The sequence below is a fragment of the Myotis nattereri genome (assembly GCF_964212035.1).
Source record: "Myotis nattereri genome assembly, chromosome: 11".
NCBI lineage: Eukaryota > Metazoa > Chordata > Mammalia > Chiroptera > Vespertilionidae > Myotis > Myotis nattereri.
Window position 1 is genome coordinate 44,092,057 of NC_138086.1, and position 19,797 is coordinate 44,111,853.

The window sequence follows — 19,797 nt, forward strand, 5'->3', positions numbered from 1 at the left end:
ACACACACACACAAAAACAGCATATAGAGGAAGATCCCATATGGAGACCAGGTCACTGTTGTTAACTCTTCCATATCTGAGAGTCAAGGGAGTAGATTTTAAAAAGAGAAAGAGAGGTCCATTGCAGCTGAGAGAGCTATGAAGATAAGGTCTAGAGCAGCAGTCACCAACCAGTGGCCTGTGGACCACTGGTGGTCCGTGAGGTCCGAAAGGTTGGTGACTGCTATTCTAGAGAACATCTCCATTGGTTGATGCTGAAGGACTGGCAGCTTAGGGCAAATGTTAGAAGCACTGCCAAGTGATTTATCCTGTAACCCTGCAAGAAGGTAGAACCAGGCTTAGGGTGGCAGCAGATGTTGGATAACCATTCTAGAAGATATATGGAAAGAGGAACTCTTTCACTGGGTAAGAGATTCACTATAAACCTTCAGAGCTCTTCTAGAAATCTAAGATTCTGCTGTGCTAGCCAGTATCAAGGTTGCCTGCCTTTGAATAATTGGCAATAGGGCTTGAATAGCAGGATTTTTTTTTTTTTTTTTTTACTCTACTTGAGGGTCTTTGATTAGTTAGAAACAGAAACATCTTAAACTTGGATACTCTGAATTGTTATGCAAGCTGTTTTCGGTGCCCATAGCAACAAGCACCGGTTCATATGCACACACTCAGTCACAACTGCGGCGTGCAGGTAACCTGTATTCATCTGGTTAGCATTTCGCTTGGCTTTTTAACTTTTAATTCGCACTAAACATTAATGCAAGAAGTTTTGATAGTAACCCATGAACTTCATCCTTTCTCTAAGGTAGTGTAGCTCTCTTCCTGTAGTGTAACCATAGCAACTGACAAGGAACAGAGAGAAAAGGCTTTCACACATGCTGTGCTAATTAATCCTGTCCTACAGTTTTCCTTCAGCTGCAGGATGCAGTTTAATAAATTTTGTATGAGTAAGCGTGTTTTGCTGCATGAACTGTATAAATACATAGCAATGTCTTTACCCAAAATATTTATTAAAAGCCCAGTTATATATTCCTACTTCAGAGTATACTTTATTTCTTTTTCTTTCTTTCTTTCTTTCTTTTTTTTTTTTTTTTGAGTCATTGTTTAGTGATTTACTCCCTCCCTGAAGAGTTTTAGGATTTATTTATCTTTTTAACTGAACAGAAATACTGGTAGTGCGAAAACCTTTTGTTTATCAGTATACAGGATACTTTCCACAAGGAACTGACTTTATTAAAGTGAGAAGAATGTAACATTCTTCAATGTATGATAACTTTATGCACACATTATTTTAAGGAACTGTCTTAACACATTGAAGAGTTAGATATGGAAAACTCATTTTCACTGTTAATTTGGGAAGTTTTGTGACCCTCGTGAATGGAATTTGGGCAGCCATTGAACTAAACATGTGGGAAGGAGGAAAATAATGTAGACAACGCCTTTTCTATTTATATTATCCAGATATATTTAACCAGTTTTATAAACTTAAAGTCACAGTGAACATAATTGACCTGAAATCACATATAATTATTTAGATTTATACTATTTCTAAGTTATTTTGAAGTCATGTTCTCCCTTTAAAAGTGAAAATATCATAATTTTCTATAACTAGCCTGGTCTTCTGAGCTGTCAAAGAAAATCTCAGATGTTTTTATTCTCCTATCCCTCTGGCCTCGCTTTCTGTCAACAGGGCCTCAGAAAAGCCAAGGGAATCCAGCCTGGATGTTTTTGGCTTCCCCTTTGACTTGACAACAGCATATGAAACAAGTCAGAACCTATTTCAGGACTTGTGCTTAGCTCTTTGTATAGAAACATGCCCATTTGAGGAACTAAACCTTTTGATGGGATTTCTAGATTCTGGAAACACTGCCGCCATGATTGTCCTATCTGGTGGTCAGCTTTGCCTGAATTGAGGTAGGACAAAACCTCGCAGAGAAAAGGTGAAAGGGATTAAGAAGTACAAATTGCCAGTTATGAAAATAGTCATGGGACAGTAAACTATAGCATTGGGAATATGGTCAATAATATTATAATAACTATGTACTATATAGTGTCAGATGGGTACTAGACTTATTGGAGTGATCACTTCATAAGGTATATGAATGTCTAATCACTATAAATTAAAAGGAAAAAGAAAAGAAGTAGAAATCTGTTATCAAAATAGAAATCTGTTATCAAAACTAGTTATTCTATTTATGTGCAAAAAAGTTGGAGACCACATATGTGTATGTATTTGTGTTTATAATCTGCCCATTTTAATATGGGATACTTATAAACATTCACCAATTTGTAACATGCCATTGTATTATTAGAAAAACTGTAGAAAAATTGAGTTACTGTAACATATAGCATAGTTGAATTAATTAGAAATTCTTGTCTCACCAGCTGTCCTATTAATTTTAACGTTTACATAGAATATACAAAAGGGAATACCAAGTGTTTAATAAACAGGAAAAAAGTCATGTTTCTAAGTACTACATAAAAATTTAAATAAGCAGAACAAGAAAATGAATTTGTTCTGGTAGAATATTATTAAAATGTTATATGTGTTTTGAGCATTACAGTGATAATACTTTACCCCTGTCATTAATTAACATACCCAGATAGAACCCTATCACAGATTATTTTTTCTTTTAAGAAAGAAATTTCTAGATTTTGTGATTTTTAAAGGAATCATTGTCATTGTAGAAAATTTGGAAAAATGCATTTCCTGTCATTCTTTGTTGTGAGGTCAAACTGCACCTGCATTATCACTGAACATATTATTGTGACCATTTTCCAAGTTTTAAAAAATTCTTTAAAAACATTTTAATATTTTGAACTATTCCTTTATAATTTTTTATTTAGGTAGTTTTCAAGTGAGCTTCCTGAATAAGCATTTCCTAGCAAGTGCTTGACAGAACGTGAAACCCAAAGAAGTTTGGAAAATCTCCTTTGAGAAAACTGTCAGTCTGTCTTCTCTCAGATTCACATTACACATTAGGACAATTAAAGGCACTGAGCAATCTCATGTATGGAATACTGTTTAACTTCTTAACCCATCTTTTCTCAAAATTATTTGACCTTGGAAGCCTTTCCAATAACATTATTTATAGCTCTCAGAACTAGAGGTCCATGGAACATTCCTTGGAAAGTCCAGAAGATTTCTAAACTTCTGTGTAATGTCTAATCATTGATGGATCATTTGTTTACTCTCCGTGATTTTATTACTGTCATGATGTTTTATTAGGGATATAAATGATTTACAAGCATGTGTTTGAAACAAGCCGACCTTTCTTGTAACCTCAACACTGAATTCCTGACTCTGTATCACAATGTCATGTTTGACCTTTTAAAACTGTTAACATTCAAACTTAAATTCCCTTGTCCCATGAATGCCTATTAAACTTCTTTATGTTTCATGTAACCCGCAGGTCTTGCAAGAGCAAAATCGGTCCCTAGCCACACGTACTCCAATGAAGTGGTTACCTTATGGTACCGACCTCCAGATGTCCTCCTGGGCTCAACAGAGTATTCTACCTGCCTGGACATGTGGTGAGAAACGGAAGCTTTTCTCTAGCTAATCTATCCCTGGCACTTGGCCTGTGTCAAGCCTAGATAAACATCCCAACAGTCTGAATGAAGATTAATGGTGGAGGAGTGTTTGCTGGTGTGTGGCAGTGATACTAGATTTTTAAAAAACATGATTGGGAATATTTCCTAATCAGAGCCTGCCTTGCAGATGGGGCCTCTTGATGGACAGGGGCAGAGACACTTTTCTAACTGTCAGTAGTTGCCGCGACTTTTGCGGCGGGATTCAGGAGGGGCCGATGCACAAATGAAAATGCTATACAAGAAATACGAATTTAGAAGGCATTGGGGGCCAGGTGGAGCCTCTTTCTTAAAGAGACATACTGACTTCTGGCCTGGTCCGCTGTTTATTTATTTGAATACACATTTGCCCTTTAGCAATGCGTACAGGCATATCAAAGGTAAAGTTTGGTAAACAGTAACAGGATTATCAGGTTAGGGAATTGCCTTGAGCCACCTGAGCATCAGCCCTGCTAATGCCCAAGGTCCATCGGCCTTCTGCGTTCCTTGGTGACAGTATTGGCAAGCAGTGGCTTCCCACAAGTAGTCAGTGATTTTTCTCCCTAAAGGTCTTAATTTGTGGCTTTGATTTATGGCAAGGATATATATCTATATCTCCAAACAACAGTATGGTTTGAAGTAGTAGCTAGCATGTTTAAATTCACAACAAAGCTCGGATAAGTGGCCTGAAGGTTTTGGTGTAACTGCCAGGCACTAAATTTGGTGCAGTATATTTCTGGAAACTGTTGCCACCAATTATCCAAAATGAAATAAAATTACTCTTTTAAAGGGTCACAATACATTTAATTTCTTTAGAGTCTCAATCTCACATGATGGTTTAGCCAAACTTAAGAATCTATCATAATAGGAGGCTCAGAGACTCATGAGATTTAATGCCTGATTATTATTTATAACAAAGTATGGGTTCCCAATCCATTGTGATCTGAATCAAATAAGGTAATAATTTCAGCACTCAGGAAGGGCTTACTAGTGACTGTTGAAAATGTCCTTAATTAATGGAAAAATCCCTTTCTAGACTCACAATTGTGTTTAAAGCAAAACAGTTTACATACCATGTGGTTATTTTATAGCAGGAATCATCTTCTAAGAATGACTGTGCCCCATATACAGAATTCAGCTGCATGTTCATATAATGTTTACGACCTCAATAAAACTTTAGCACGTGGTGTTTATCTTACTGCCATGTACTTACTTCACAGCTCTGCCCTCAGTTATCTTGGCTTTTAGTTAATTAGGCCATGCTGAGGTCTGGCTTCTTCCCTGATGTTTGTGGTTCCAATATTTTCCGGTGAGAAAACAAGTTCCTTGTGATGTAGGGCACAGTATAGATTTTCTTAATTTAGGTTCCAGAAAACCCCCTGAGAATGGGATTTCGGGAACTTTGAAACCACTGAGATTACATGCAATATTCTGTGTACACATGGACCTATTTATTTTTATGCGGTGTAGATCTTCAGCTTTCAATAGAGTTATAAAGGAATCTGGGTCATCAAACAGCCTAAGATCTATTGACATACATTTTTATAATGCCTTATAATACATCTAATACCATCATAATGCATGTTCCAAAACACTGAGCATAAAGATGACCATCTATCATTGAGGAGCTGAGCTAATCTATTTTTTCATCCCACTTCTGGCTTTTTTGTTTGTTTTGGACATTTTGTTACAGTTAGATTTTACGCCGCCCACCCATACCCCTCCCCCCAAGACTAGGCAGGGGCAATAGATATTTTGATCATTGGTTGTAATGGAGTAAAAAATTGGAAATAAAGGTCAAAGATTCATCAGAGATCAATTACTAACTTTCTAACTCCCTTCCTCCCTCCTGAGAATAGGCTATGCAAGTAATCATTGCTTAATATTCTTGAGTTATGGAGTGGTTTTCTCCATTTTTTAAGTATGGAAATTGTGGGTTGCCTTCAGTGGGGTCAGTTAAGGACTCTGCTAATAGAACATAATTTGGAAATATTTGTGGCTTGGGGCCAGTTTTGTCTTAGTGCCTGGCAGTTCAGTTAAGACTCTACCCTCATAAACGGGAGAGGCTGTTTTTTATACACTATTGGCCAATTTCCCCCAAACCTTTAAAAGCGCTGTTTCAAGTACAAAGAGCCACATAGATTGTGACTTGCTGACATGTCTGTTTCTGATAATTGGCATTTGATTTCCAGTCTTTGCCTCCCTCCCCCCACCATCACCCCCCCGCGCCCCCCCCCCCCCACCATACACACATACACATTTTTCTTTTCGTATATGTATTCATTCTCTTAAGGAAGAAGGCTTGGGCACTTTCTGCCCATTTACTTTAACCAGATACATAATGAAGTAGAAGAATAAGACTTCTACTTAAAGTGGAAGGGAGGAAAACTGATAAAAAATAGTAGACCTGGGATGGGTGGCTCATTTGGTTGGAGTATCCTCCCCTACATCAAGAAGGTTGCAGGTTCAGTTCCCAGTCAGGGCATGTGCCTCTGTTGTCAGTTCAGTTCCTGGTCCAGGTGTGCATAGGAGGCATTCAGTCGCTGTTTCTCTGTCTCTCTTTTTCTCTCTCTCTCCCCTTCTCCCCCTCCTTTCCCTTTAAAATCAATAAACATATCCTCGGGTGAGTATTAAAAAAATAGTAGACCCCCAAATGCCTTTGGCCTGCCTGCAACAATTATCATTGGCAGAAACAAATAGTCAATGTGTTATGTTTGAGCCATTTCCTATGCTTCTCGGCTTTTCATTTCCAAGCCCTAAAATCTGAGTTATGTCTATGCCATGCCTGTCATGCTGAATTTGATTTCATTCCAAGCCGTTTTCTAAAAGCCATTGTGTTATTATCCTATAAGCCAGGTATTTCTCCAGTTAGGGAGAAGTCCACAGGGCGCCGATATTTGCTTAATAAATGAGATCGATGCTGGGTATGTGAAGACCTAGCAATGGGACTATAATTGAGCCATGGCTCAGGTGCACCAAGGAGAAGTGCAAATATTCACCCATGGACAATAGCAGGGAGGCAGGTGGCAATTGTCTCAGGCTATTTTTACAGTTCATTACCATCCTGGGCAGGAGGGTAGTAACTAAAGCCTAACGATGCCTACACAGTGTTACATTTTCCAGTTTTCTGTTTAAATAACCACAGGCAATAAAATATTAATGAAGACACATAGGCATTAACGTTGGCAGCAAGTAATGGGAATCAGAGCTCGCCCTGTTATGATTTGCTGCTCTGGGTCTCCAGCCCTAGGGTGGGTGTGAACACCCCTTGGGATTTGATCACTCAGCAAGACAGACAGTGTTTGATACCTTTGTCTCCTTCCAGAAAGGAATCCTTAAGCAGAGGAATCAAATTGGACATTGTCTCCTGTCTAACTTCTCTTAATTCTTGGATTTTATAACTCTTTGGAAGTCAAGGTGTAGGAAATCATCTTTAAGCTTCTAAACCAAAGAGGCTTACCAAGTGCTGAGAACCCCATTAAGAGAAGTGCAGATGTGAAAGCAGCTTATGCCTGTAGTCAGTTCCTCCCTTGTCAGAGTTCTGTTCTAGCTGTGGAGGTCATTGCTCTAAATTAGCTTTGTAGTCTTCATGGAAGCTCATCTGTATGTTTAGAGCGGCATTGATTTTCTAAAGCAGAAGATCAGTTGGGATTCTTTTAAGGGATTATTTTTTAACATAAGGTGACTAAGTTACCTGTAGCTGACAAATAATTATCTCATCAAGATCAGTGCTTTTGGGGGCCACACTATGTAATAGCACTACCTTATGGTATCAAAGACAGGGCTCCCCAACATGGTGTGTGAAGAATGATAGCATGTCAGTCTCTTCCTTTCATCATCTGTTTAAAAGCTAATTAACATATTAACTATGCTTGTCAAAATGTGGGGCAAATCATTTATAAATAAGCCTGTCAAATGTAATGAGATTGCATATTAAATCACCCCTCTCTCTATTACATCTCTGATTTAAGATTAAAATTAATTTATTTAACATTATAGCAGCTGTGTGGTTAGAAAAAAATTTCCATATCCATCTTGATATATAGAAAAATGTCTGCATCAAAATTGATTTTGCATATATCAGGAAAGAAATTGCCTATTCATTGAGTATTATAAGGCCATTTAGCACTACTTTTTATTAAATAAGCCTAATCACCATACAGATTGGCAACATACAGAGTTGGCGTCATTCTTAATGATCTCTCTTGAACCCAGGAAATTTATATAGTAAAATAAAGTTTTTTGAGGACTCGGATTTGTTTACCAGTGTTTTAATAGAGAAAATCATAGATAAATTCTACTCTACCCCTTATCCTGAAAATAAATTTATTCTACATGAAACCCTGTCTTGAGTAATTGAGTAACAGTAGTAATTGAGTCTTAATAAGAGTAACAATAATAGATACTTTTATTGAACACAGACTGTGTTCTAAGCTCTCATGCATTTTAATTACTTACCTATTATACCATAATACAGTGGAAGAAAGAAAAACCCAGGAAGAGTAAGTAGGATAGTAAATAAGGTCATATAGTGAGCAGAGGCAACATTCAAAGGGCTAACACACTCCAAGCCCTTTCCTTTCCAACATATTACATAATCTCTTAAGATGATTTATAAGAAATTGGGCTTTCTTTTGCTAGTAAAGTTATTCCAAAACATAATACGGTAAAATTCCTGTTTTGTAATTTAGATTATGCTCTGAGTCATGATGAATCCTTTTTGTGCTTCAAATAAAGGTTGTGGCTTTCTCTCTCACTCAACAGCCTTGAAAACTGCCTTTCTCCCCTTACTTTAATATTCTGTATTATAGTTTCGATCAAGGAGGACTTTCCTTACAATAAATTTAAGACGTGAATCTCTGGATAGAATACATTTTACGGGACCAATTCTGTGCTGGCATGCATTTCCCCAACTCCTAACCGTTACTCATTTATCACTTCTACTAAAATGAATGAGTCTATTTAAAAAAGAATGTAGTAAGAATGAGAATTTGAGTTCATTGGCCACATAAAGTTATCTATCTGTTAACACTATTTGCACATTTATAATTAATCGGGTCAGAAGACCAAGGAGGATATGAATTAGTCACTGTCTAAAGTAACAGTAAAAGCTGCTCAGGTAGTACATGATCCAGGTGACTTGTCCGTGTGGTCACTGACATGCCGTGGGGCATAACAAAAGAACAGGCTACAGTCAGAAGGGCATTGAGGTGGTCGAAAGCTGAGCTCATTGTGGCAGCCATAGTTTCTGAATCCACTCCTACTATATTTAAGTCCCTTAAAATTAGGATCACAATATAGTATATTATCCATTCCAGAATACCTTTGAGAATTAATAGTAATTCTGCCAGCACAATAGATGTAAAGCAGGGATTTAACTGTGACATGTGGTCTTTTTTCTCATAAAGAACTAGAGCAGTAATTTGTTAAATACTAGTAATGAGAAGAGACTTAATGCATATGAGTGCTTAATTTACACTGAAGGACTGCTAGCTACAAAGTCAAATTTCATGTGGAAAACTTCTGTAACACTGATTAATAACGAATTGTCTCCAAAAGCACAGTTCTCTGATATTAGATTATTATGACATTATTGAGTGGCTGCCAAAGTGCTGAATTTAGTAATGGCTTTGGAGTGTTGAAGGGAACCAGTCCTATTTTCCTATCAAAAGGCTAACATGGTTATGGTTTTTACATCTCATGTTGTCTATCAATGTGTGTGTGTGAGAGAGAGAGTGTATGTGTGTTTTCAGTGGATGTGTTTGGTCATTTTTTAGTGATAAGTTAGCTGAATAATAATATACAAAATGGGGCATTATATGTAGTCTTCACTACTAAGTATGTTTTTAATTAAAAATTCTCTTATTTTTACCAGAGTTGGCAAAGTAATTGGAACCCACAAATTGTTTTTTGTTTTTTTTTTCGGGGGGGGGGGTGATTTTTAAATCACAGTGACTAAATTTCATGATGTTAATATAACCCATAGTGTACTCAGCAGCTTCACTGGTTTATGAAACTAGCAAGAGATGGTTAAATGTGAAATTCTTTAAGAAACATAATACTCCACAAATGTTGAGAATAGTGTTCTTATTAGTTCTTAGTATATCAGCCAAGCAAAATTTATTGCATTTTTATTGGAGTATAGGCATACCTCAGAGATATTGCAGGTTCAGTTCCAAACCACCACAATAAAGCAAGTATTGCAATAATGTGAGTTGTAAACTTTTTGATGGTTGGAGGGTCTTGCCTTCAATTTGTAAAAAATGCAACATCTGTGAAGTGCAAAAAACCAAGCACAATTAAACCAAGGGTGCCTGTATAGCTCCAAGGGTGCTATAGGACATATAGAAGAAATAGAAGCTGCTATATCTGATTTCAGGAAAATTAACATACCATTTATGTCTAGAGAATTAGAGATTTTGGCTGAGGATGTTGTGTGTGTGTGTGTGTGTGTGTGTGTGTGTGTGTGTGTGTGTAATTTGGAAATCCATAAGTCAGTGCTCAGAGTTTAGGGAATATTGGATGTATGCTGGCACCTTTTATGTTTGAAGTGTGTGTTTATTCATGTAGAAATCAGTTTTCTGGTCAAGTAACTAGCAGTGGTTTGCTATGTAAAGGAGAGGCAGTCTTGTAGTAGAGAACACATTAAAAGCCTAAATTAAGTTCTATCTCTGCCCCTCCTTCCCTGTGTGACCTTCGTTGACCAAATCTGTTAACTATCCTTGTCTTTAGTTTCTGAAACCTGTAGTGGGTATAACTAATAGCTAATAGCTGCCACAACAGTAGGTACTAGCAAAACCAGTAATCTCCTGCTTTACCCATATTCACCCTCTAATTTCCCAGAAACAACTGCTTTCAACTCTTTTATTGTCTACCTCTATATGTCTTCAATAATTGTTTATATTGCTATTTATTGATTTACTAGAGGCCCGATGCACCAAATTCATGGAAGAGTAGGCCTTCCTTCCCCTGGCTGCTGGCACCAGCTTCCCTCTGGCACCCGGAACCTCTGGCACCTGGAACCCGGCTTCCCTCGCAGCCAGAGGTTGTCTGGAAGGACGCCTGGTCTAACTAGCATATTTTGCTTTTATTATTATAGATTATTTTAGACATTATCTACTAGGTAGATGTTATGATAGATAGAGGTTTAATTTTCTTTCATCAACCATCCCCGACTTCATCTCATTCTCCCATTATAGAGTCTGTATCACATTTTGAAACATTGATATGTAAATATTCCTGCTTAAGTCAAGAGGTATTCATGATATGTATTCTTTCTTGTATAACCTTGTGTTCTTCCTGGATTTTATAATTGTCTCTGATTTGTATTAGTTTAGTTGTCTTTGTTCTTATTCTTAATTATTTATAGATATGAAGGATATGTCAATTCTGTATGACAAAAACTTCCAAATGCTCAAACACATCAACAAATCTATCAATCCCATTTAAATTTTTTGACACCTCCCTCCCTCAACGTTTTCCTTGGGACTTTTCTCTCTCAGCTCTGATGTCTTGCTAAATTTAGCAAGAACATCTGTCTTTTGGGGATTTCTATTTGTCCCTCTCTTGTGGTTATTGGTCTAAGTGTGTTATTCTCTGTTTCTCTTCAAATCTGTTCTCTACCCTCTTCTGCTCTACCCTGTGTTCTGGTTGGCCAGCCCCTAGGGAATATATCTTCCAAGCTGTCTTGGCTACAATTCCAATTGGGTTCAGGCAATGGACAAGTGAGAGGAGAGGGAGATGAGATATTCTTTCCTAATTCTTCCCTACTTTAGCCCATATTTCTGTAAATGGCTGACTACAACTTCTGTGGGGAAGTCCCTCTTCCATGGCTCTCGCTATCAATACATTTCAGTAACACTTGACCTTTTTCATACTAGGAGGAATAATGGCTTTTAGTTCTAAGGCAGGTAATGCTTTCTGCTGTTGCTAGCCTTTTAGGGTTTCGATGTCTTATTGGTTCCCTCACACTTCTGGAGGTAGTCACTTCATTAGCCTGTTCTGGGTTGGATTACTTCTCTTTCCAGACCTGTCCTGATTATAGATTCCCTATAGATTCCTGGATTCCAGTCTTCCTTTAGTTTTACAAGAAAGAATGCATTAAAGATACAGTTTTCAAGTTCTTCGTTTTCAAAATGTCTTTATTCTGCTCCCACATGTGATTGATAAAATTTCATTCTGAGTATATCATTAGGCTTTGCTTAATTTCTTTGGAGCTTTAGTATTGCTGCTAAGAAGTCTGATTCCATTCTGATTTGCAGCTATTTGTGTGCCCCTCATAATTTCTCTCTGTAGAGTATTTCATGATATTTCAGTTGCGGGTGTGTCTTTTTCTGTTGGTGCTGGGTAGGTTCCTTTTGATATAAAGACATATGTTTCAATTCTTAGAAATTTTCTTGAATTTATTTTTTAATGATTTCTTTCCTCCTACTGTCTGCTTTTTGGAAAATTTGTAATAGTTTGCTATTTAAGCTTCTGTATCAATCCTCTGTTTTTAAAACCTTTTTTTACTCTCTTATTTTATCACTTTTTATCTTCTAAACCTTTCATTCTTTTTTTTTTTCTTTTCAAAATTGCAGTTGTCATATATATCACCTCTGCTTTCTTTTTCTCTGGTTTCTGTTGGAAGCCTTCCTCAACTGTGGGATGCGGAAATGCTTGGCTGTCTATTTACTTTATAAATGAGGCACTGAATCTGTGTGCTTAGGGAGCACTACTGACTGCTCAGTGCATTATATTTTGTTCAGGAAAAGCTGCCCTCTTCATTGGGAGACTCAGATGTCAGTGCCTGAGGCCTTTGTTTCTCAGGTGCTGCTTCCTGGCAGCTGACTTCCCCAAAGCAGGATGGGGGAGGGGAGCTGATAGTCACACAGGTCAAGAAATATATTTTCACTCCATTTCCCTTCTTCAGCTCTGTGCCTCAGCCTGCTCTCACCCTTTATTCTCAATTTGAGGTCTTATGGATTTAATTTATTCAGAGAATAAATAAACACTCGGTGTCCTGCTGCCTGGTTGGGGTGGGAGATAGAGAAGACTATGGATCGATTGCTTGTACAAACTCAATCTTCCACCCTATTTCCAGTTCTCTGATTCACCTGCACACTTTCTAGAACCTGTGTGTCCAAGCCCTGAGCCTTTTTGAGTTTTTGTAGGTAAATACTCTGACTATATCTTGAAGGTATAACTAACCTATGGTCTCCTGTGATTGTCACACTTTCATCCACATCTTCTGAAAAAAGGGTGTCTTTCATTCTCATCTATTTATTCTTGCTTAAATTTTTTTTTATTTTTTTATTTTATTTTTTTGAAGTACAGACTAAGTTTTTAATCCATATACTTAAATACCAATCTGGGCGACAGCAAAATGAGAAGCCTACATACTCAAAAAAATACCTTTTTTTTTTTATACAACCAAGACTTTTTTTTTTAATACACGCAGGAAACAAATGAAAAGCTAGTCATTGTCTCCTTAGAAGCTAGACCTTGAATTTAAAAACTTTTCACTGTTTCCCGTTTTCTCTGTTCAGGACTTTCTTTTATCGTAATTCTTTCTTTCTTTCGGCCAGTCTACGGCTAAAATTAAAATTTATAATCAGATTTACTGAGCCTGTCAGTGTAAGATTATTTCAGTTGTACCCCACCCACACCATATACACATCACAGATTCATCATTAGGTTCAAAATAACTGAATATTCTAAAATTTCTTTATTCCCCCAAAAAATAAATTACATAGCTTTTTTAGGCTTTAGGTTATTTTCAATACAAAATGGTAGCATCACCCATCCTTTCCACACCACAGGACTGCTCTGAAGAGGAAGTAAAACTGCAGAGAGCAACCTGGAGGGGGCGCCCACGTCCTCTGTACACCATTGTGGGCACACAGACACAGACACCCACCTCATAATAGTTCCAAGATTTGGGGGAGAGTTGTGAGAGGCGTTCTAGAAAGTTTGATGACCCCACATTAAAATGAGCACACAAAAGAAAAAAGAAAAAAGCCAAACATGCAAATGATTAAGAGCTTCCATTGAAATCACAAAGTATATACATGATCAAAAAGGTAAAGACTTACCTATACATTTCTGCATTTAATCAAAGACGTTCTGCATTTAAAAAAACAAACAAAACAAAAACAAACACAAAAGCTTCCAGATCAGTGATATTTCCACTTCTGAGAATAATTCGGTCCAAACGGAGAATTTCATTGTTTCTAGCAATACGCGGTACAGTCCAGCGGAGGGATTCACTCAGTACAGATGATCACACACCTGCTGCTTTAGTCACTTTAGAGAACGAGGGGGAGTTTATGCACATTTTACCACACGTCCTGCTCTTGTTGATGATTTAATATTTGAGGCTTTAACTATGGACCGTTGATTACTAAGGTCCTTGTCCTATAGAAAGGTGTGCTTTTGCTCGGAAACAGAGTTGAACAGCAGGTGCTGAGGGATGGAAGTCACTCAAACAGCACAATGCAGGTAGGAGCCTCTTGACTGCCCACCTCTTAATGTGCTGGTGAAAATTTGAAATCCTAATCACTTAAGTGTTAGTGAAATAATGACATCTTATTTATGGGGGCAGAGGGAACTTGAAAAAAAAAAAAGCCATATGCTTTCTGATGAGCTAGTGATGAAAGGGAATAGACTATGGAGTGATAGTTCCTAAGAATTGATCGTAGGAAGTAAGCCTTTTGATCAATGGTATGTGTGAATCTAACATAAGCTTGCTATTAAAACTAGCAGAAGCAATTAGTGAAACTCCTTCCACAAATATTCCAGTCAATATAAAGTCTCTAATCCAATGAAGGTGAAAAGGTAGACTCTTAACTTACATGCACAGGAAAGATAGGATTGAATGGAAATGTGATTGGAGAGAAACCGGGAGCTTGGCTAACCATTACTGTGTGACTATATTTAGTAGAGGGATTTCAGTGTCTACTTCATACTGTTCATTGAAGGACGGAAGTGGGGACTCCTGTGCTTTCGTGCCATTTGTGAATTGATTCCTCAGGACACTGCATTATCTGAAGTGTATTTTAATTAAGAAACACATTTTTATTTGCTGATACTCTGCTGTATGAATTAATATAACTTAAAGTGCACCTAGTAGGTTTCTTGATTTTAGAAGCTACATTATATGACTGATAAACTTAGATATTTGTTTGGTTGGTTGCTTTTTAGTTTTACTCTTCAAACGTAGTGTCCCTAGATTCCTATTGGTAAAATATGCCATTAAGGGGGGAAATAAATAATACAATAATTGAAAAAGGATTAAAGTCAAACTTAACTAAAGTAACCTATGAGTGGCTAAGAAATAGCCTGCTAAATTCCATTAAAAAATAAAACAAAACTTAATCATAGTGTGTGATAGGCACTTATTAAATTACTAAGGACAGAATCTGTTTTCCTATTCACATGTGGGTTGTTTATGTTTTTTATACAGCATTTTATGTTTCTCTGTATTTCCGTGTGAGACAGATTCCAATAATGAGATGTTTATATGTAATTGTGTTTTGTATAGAAACTTCGGAAGGATTTTGTATTCTTTCTCATTGATAATGTAATGGTTCTTCCTTTATTGCTAGCTTTTCCATGCTTGCTTCTGAAACAACATATTCATGGCCTGATGTAAAGTCAACAAATTTAAAAACTTTATCATATTTCATCCTAGCATATTCAATTATTTCAGAATTTTAGTAACCAGTGAAATAAATTCATAATTTTTTAATTTTTTCATGGCCATTTTATAACACCACCCCCAAATTCTGAAAGTGCTTCCTTATGTTGCACACACTAACTAGCTGGTTGGTGATAGCAAAGAAAAAAAACACCCCTGGAGTCCCAGGGCAGCCCCCTTTCCACAAAGATCTCTCTTACAGTACACAATATGAGCATCTTCATTCATTCATTCAACAAAACCTTACAGACTTTACAGAGGGTCAGCCGTAAAAAGACCTGGTCCCTGTTCTCAATTACCACTCACTAGTGTCATTGCATCACACAACTCCAGGGGACATCATTCATTTTGTAGTCTATGTGCAATGTCTAGTCTACACAGCCATATTCCAGGGCAAGCCTTTGAGAATATTTTAAAAAGCCCACAAACTCCACCAAAAAAAAAAAAAAAAAGGACAATGAGGATTTACAATGGGAAGGTTTTTGTCTTCAGGTCTTCCATATATTTACTAAGATGGTTGTCAGATATTTCACTGTCAAATATTCTCTCAGCAGTTATTCTCTTCATGGTATGTTAGATATGATTTCTCTAGAAAGATTGCTTGAATGTGTGATTTGCTTTGATATTTAACATAATTACCCGTGAATAATTTTTTTTCCTAATTCCCCACTAATGCAGGAGGATTAATAACTTTTGCAGGGAGAAATCTTATAATATGACTTCCTTGTTCTGCATCGGCTGTCACATAAACAGAAATTAAAGATGCACAAGGCTTATTAATGGTTTTTTCTTGTCCTGACTGGTCTTCAGTTATTCCTTGGAGAAGTGCTTTCACTGGTAGCATTTTAAATGACTAATCAAATGGGACTTCTCTCTTCCTTTCTTATTCCATTGTATAAGAAATAATATTTCTCTGCTATTGAATGCAATACTTTGAGTTTTACATTGTTTACTTATAGTAGTCTTCAGTAAGGACCTTTCCTATTTACATTTTTTGTGTGTGTGCCTAGTTTCTGGATATTTCTAGTCTGAATATTCTGTTATCTATATAATCTTTGGCTGTTATTTTAATACTTTATCTCTAGGATCTTCATTATCTGTGGGAGCCTGTTTTGAATTTTCAAGTATTTTTAAACATAGAAAATCACCTTTTTTTCAGTATAGTAGCAATGGTGATAGACTTCAGTTTTAAAGGTAGTTTTATTGCCTGCCCAAACCTGAATTTTGAGACTTGATTTTGGTATTATCTTTATCCTTAGCATTTATGTGACCAGGAACATGAACAAATTTGCCATTTCTCTTTCTTCTTGTGTAATCTGACCAGATAAAGCCGCTTGGTTGTCACTGGGGAGGCAGGTGGCATAATGAAGGGCTCATTGGCCCAGGCTTCAGAGTCACGGTTTCAGGTTCTGGGACTGAAACGAAGACATTTAAACATGTAATACAGTGTCCGTAGATGTAAAAGTCAAAACATTGTCTTAAACATTCTCTAAAAATTCCTCTACCTCTAAATTTTATCATTTGAGTAAATTGTACTGCTGAACCAGAGGTTGCCATGGAGACTGCTGGAATTCTCAGAGTGACTTATAAATCACATTAGGGTTTAGATATTTTGGTGATATTATTGAACTCATTTTTTTCTTTCTTTTTTATTTTATTTTAATGTTTCATTTTATATGATATTAGCTCTACATCCAGTTTCTTTCTCTATTGCAGTTTCGTGTATATATTGCTCAGACTAGTTTATGCAATACATTCATTCATTTTTAAAGATATTTATTGAACATCTATTTTGCACCAGGCACTGGGCCAGGTCCTGGGGCTTATAGAGATGAGAAAGACCCATTCATACCTTCAAGGTCAGAGGGAAAGACTGTGATAGCTATAACACAGGTATACAGTTGGTACAGTGGTGGCTTAGAGGCGACAGTGATAAGTTTATCCTTGGTGGATTGTTGAGGAGAAGCGGGGTGGCGGGGGGGCAGGCGGAGGGAGGGTGGTCACAGAAGGTTTCACCAAGTGGCAATTACTTGGACTGACTTGCCAAAGCCATCTTTCCAAGTTGACAAGGCTGGGGTTGAAGGCCATAAAGGCCATGCTGTGGATAAAATATCCCATCACGAGGTGAAATAACTGAGACTTGTGGGTAGGAAAAGGGACATGGTTTAAGAAGCAAGTAGAGAAAAACGAAGGAAGCGGGGGAATGGTTAGAGACCATAATGGAGGGATTTTTAGAAATAGTTAGGATATGAGAACTTCATGACTGAATGAAGGGAAAGGCAAGGGTTTTGGATGATTCCTGTGTTTCTAGCTTAAGTAGCTGGACCAGAATGCAAAAATACAGGTTTGCCACTTGATTAAAAAAATTATATATATACACACAAATATTACATATACACACAAATTTATATGTACTAAAATATATGTATACTGAAACATGTATATTAGATAGATAGATAGATAGATAGATAGATAGATAGATAGAAGTATATTAAAATGTGTGAGCAAGAATTACCATTGTAACATAAGAAGCATTAATGCTGGTTAGTACTTTAAGATGGTTGGATTCTTGAGACCTCTCAGAAGTCTTATTTTAGATGTCGACACTGGTACCTACTCCCAAGTCAACAAGTCAACAGCCGGCCACCCTGGGCCTTGGCCTTACAGAACTACATTAGCTGCCTGGACTTCATTCTTCGCTTTTATTTAATTTTTGTTCTGATATGCTTAACTTGTAAGTGTACCTTCTTGAAGATGTAATTTTGTTTCACCATTTGAAAAATAAATCTTAGAGTTTCCCATTATATAGCAAGTCTATTTTTTTGAGTTGAGTGTTTTCTGAGATGGGCTTTTACCCACAATCTAGGGTTGCTTTGGTTTGGTTTTTATTCCTTGAGAACTAAGTACTCCAGAGAAGTATTTGACTAAGATATATTGTGCCTATCTGAGTCTAATGGAGCGCTAACCACAGTAAATGATGAGTGACAGTTTAATCAATTCAGCCCTTTCAGTAGTCACCAAGGGCATGTGGAATGTAATTTTTTAATCTTTCACTTTTCAAATTCTGCAAATGCCAACTTGAAAATATCACATCTGTTATGTGTAATACATTTTTTTATGTTATAGCAAAAAAAAATTTTTTTTAAATTTTGATCTTTTAGAAGCTAACCTCCTAGGGAACAAAACCATGGCCTATCTTACAAATATATACATTTCCACAGAAAGAAGTGAGATAAATTAATGGCAGTCTTGGAACATCAAATCACACTAGCTTTAATTGCATAATGGTTTATTTCAGTGAAGCATGGCTAAATAAAATTACCTATTAGGTTAATTAACGAGGAACCTTTCTGAATTACTATTGCATTCCTGTGTGTGAAGTTCAGGTTGGGTTTAGCATTTAATCTAATTTATTTCACTAGTCTACTGTCTTTGTTATTCCTTTGACTGGAGCCTGAATCTATATCCAGAGAAGTAATCCAAGTTATAAAGCTCCTTTCAAAACAGAATTACCTAGATTCCTTTCAATTCTTGCTCGTGGGTTTCTGGTCTTGGAACCAGCAGCGTGAGCATTGCTTAGAGCAGGCGTGGGCAAACTACGGCCCGCGGGCCGGATCCGGCCCGTTTGAAATGAATAAAACTATTCAAAAAAAAGACCGTACCCTTTTATGTAATGATGTTTACTTTGAATTTATATTAGTTCACACAAACACTCCATCCATGCTTTTGTTCCGGCTCTCCGGTCCAGTTTAAGAACCCATTGTGGCCCTCAAGTAAAAAAGTTTGCCCACCCCTGGCTTAGAGGCTTGTTAGAGATGCGGGATCTCAACCTAGTCAGTCAAAACCCTCATTCTAACCAGGCCCCACGTGATGGGCAGTGAACATTCTAAACAGGCCCCATGTGATGGGCAGTGAACATTCTAAACAGGTCCCTGTGTGATGGACAGTGAACATTCATTCTAACTAGGCCCCATGTGATGGGCAGTGAACCTTCATTCTAACCAGACCCTCCACGTGATGGGTAACCACATTAAAGAGTGAGAAGAGCTACTTCAGGTGCTTTTTCTTTTTTCACAATGAGCATACAGGCTTTGAGGGAATTTCTGGTGTCAGCATAATGTTGAAAGAGAGGAAGGCAAAACCTGCAGAGAGTCCTGTTCTGTTCATCTGTCCTCCTATCAGAAGCAGCTTGACACTCTCTTCATCTACAGCCCTCTTTCTGATTCTCTGAACTTGAGTAGAGGCCTCGTAACTTTTAGTTAGGCAGGTTGGAATGAGAAGGGGCAGGCAGGTCTCTCCCGTGGTGAGAGTGGGAGCTGGCTGGCTCGTGTCCTCTCTGTACAAACTCAGATGCACAGGCTATCCTGTGTCATGATCCAAGCTCTGTGGTGTAGGGCTAACACTTGAGAGTGAAACTGTCCCTCTCTGCCCTGAGGAATCTCAAGCCTTTGTTAACAAATGGATGAAATCAGATGCTAAAATCTAGGAGAGGTTTTCTTTTTTTTGTTTTCTTTTTCGAGATTTTAATTGAAACATTTTAAAACACTAAAGTCTTA

The 19,797-nt window shown here is 37.3% G+C and overlaps 1 protein-coding gene across 2 annotated transcripts in view; it reads left to right on the forward strand.

Annotated features, from left to right (window-relative positions):
* CDK14 (cyclin dependent kinase 14) overlaps positions 1-19,797 on the forward strand; it is a 526,114-nt gene that overhangs the window by 304,864 nt on the left and 201,453 nt on the right. For both annotated transcript variants that reach the window (XM_081102330.1, XM_081102331.1), the window contains one exon: positions 3,408-3,528. In XM_081102330.1, coding sequence (XP_080958456.1) covers positions 3,408-3,528 — 121 coding nt within the window. The remainder of the gene's footprint in view (positions 1-3,407; positions 3,529-19,797) is intronic.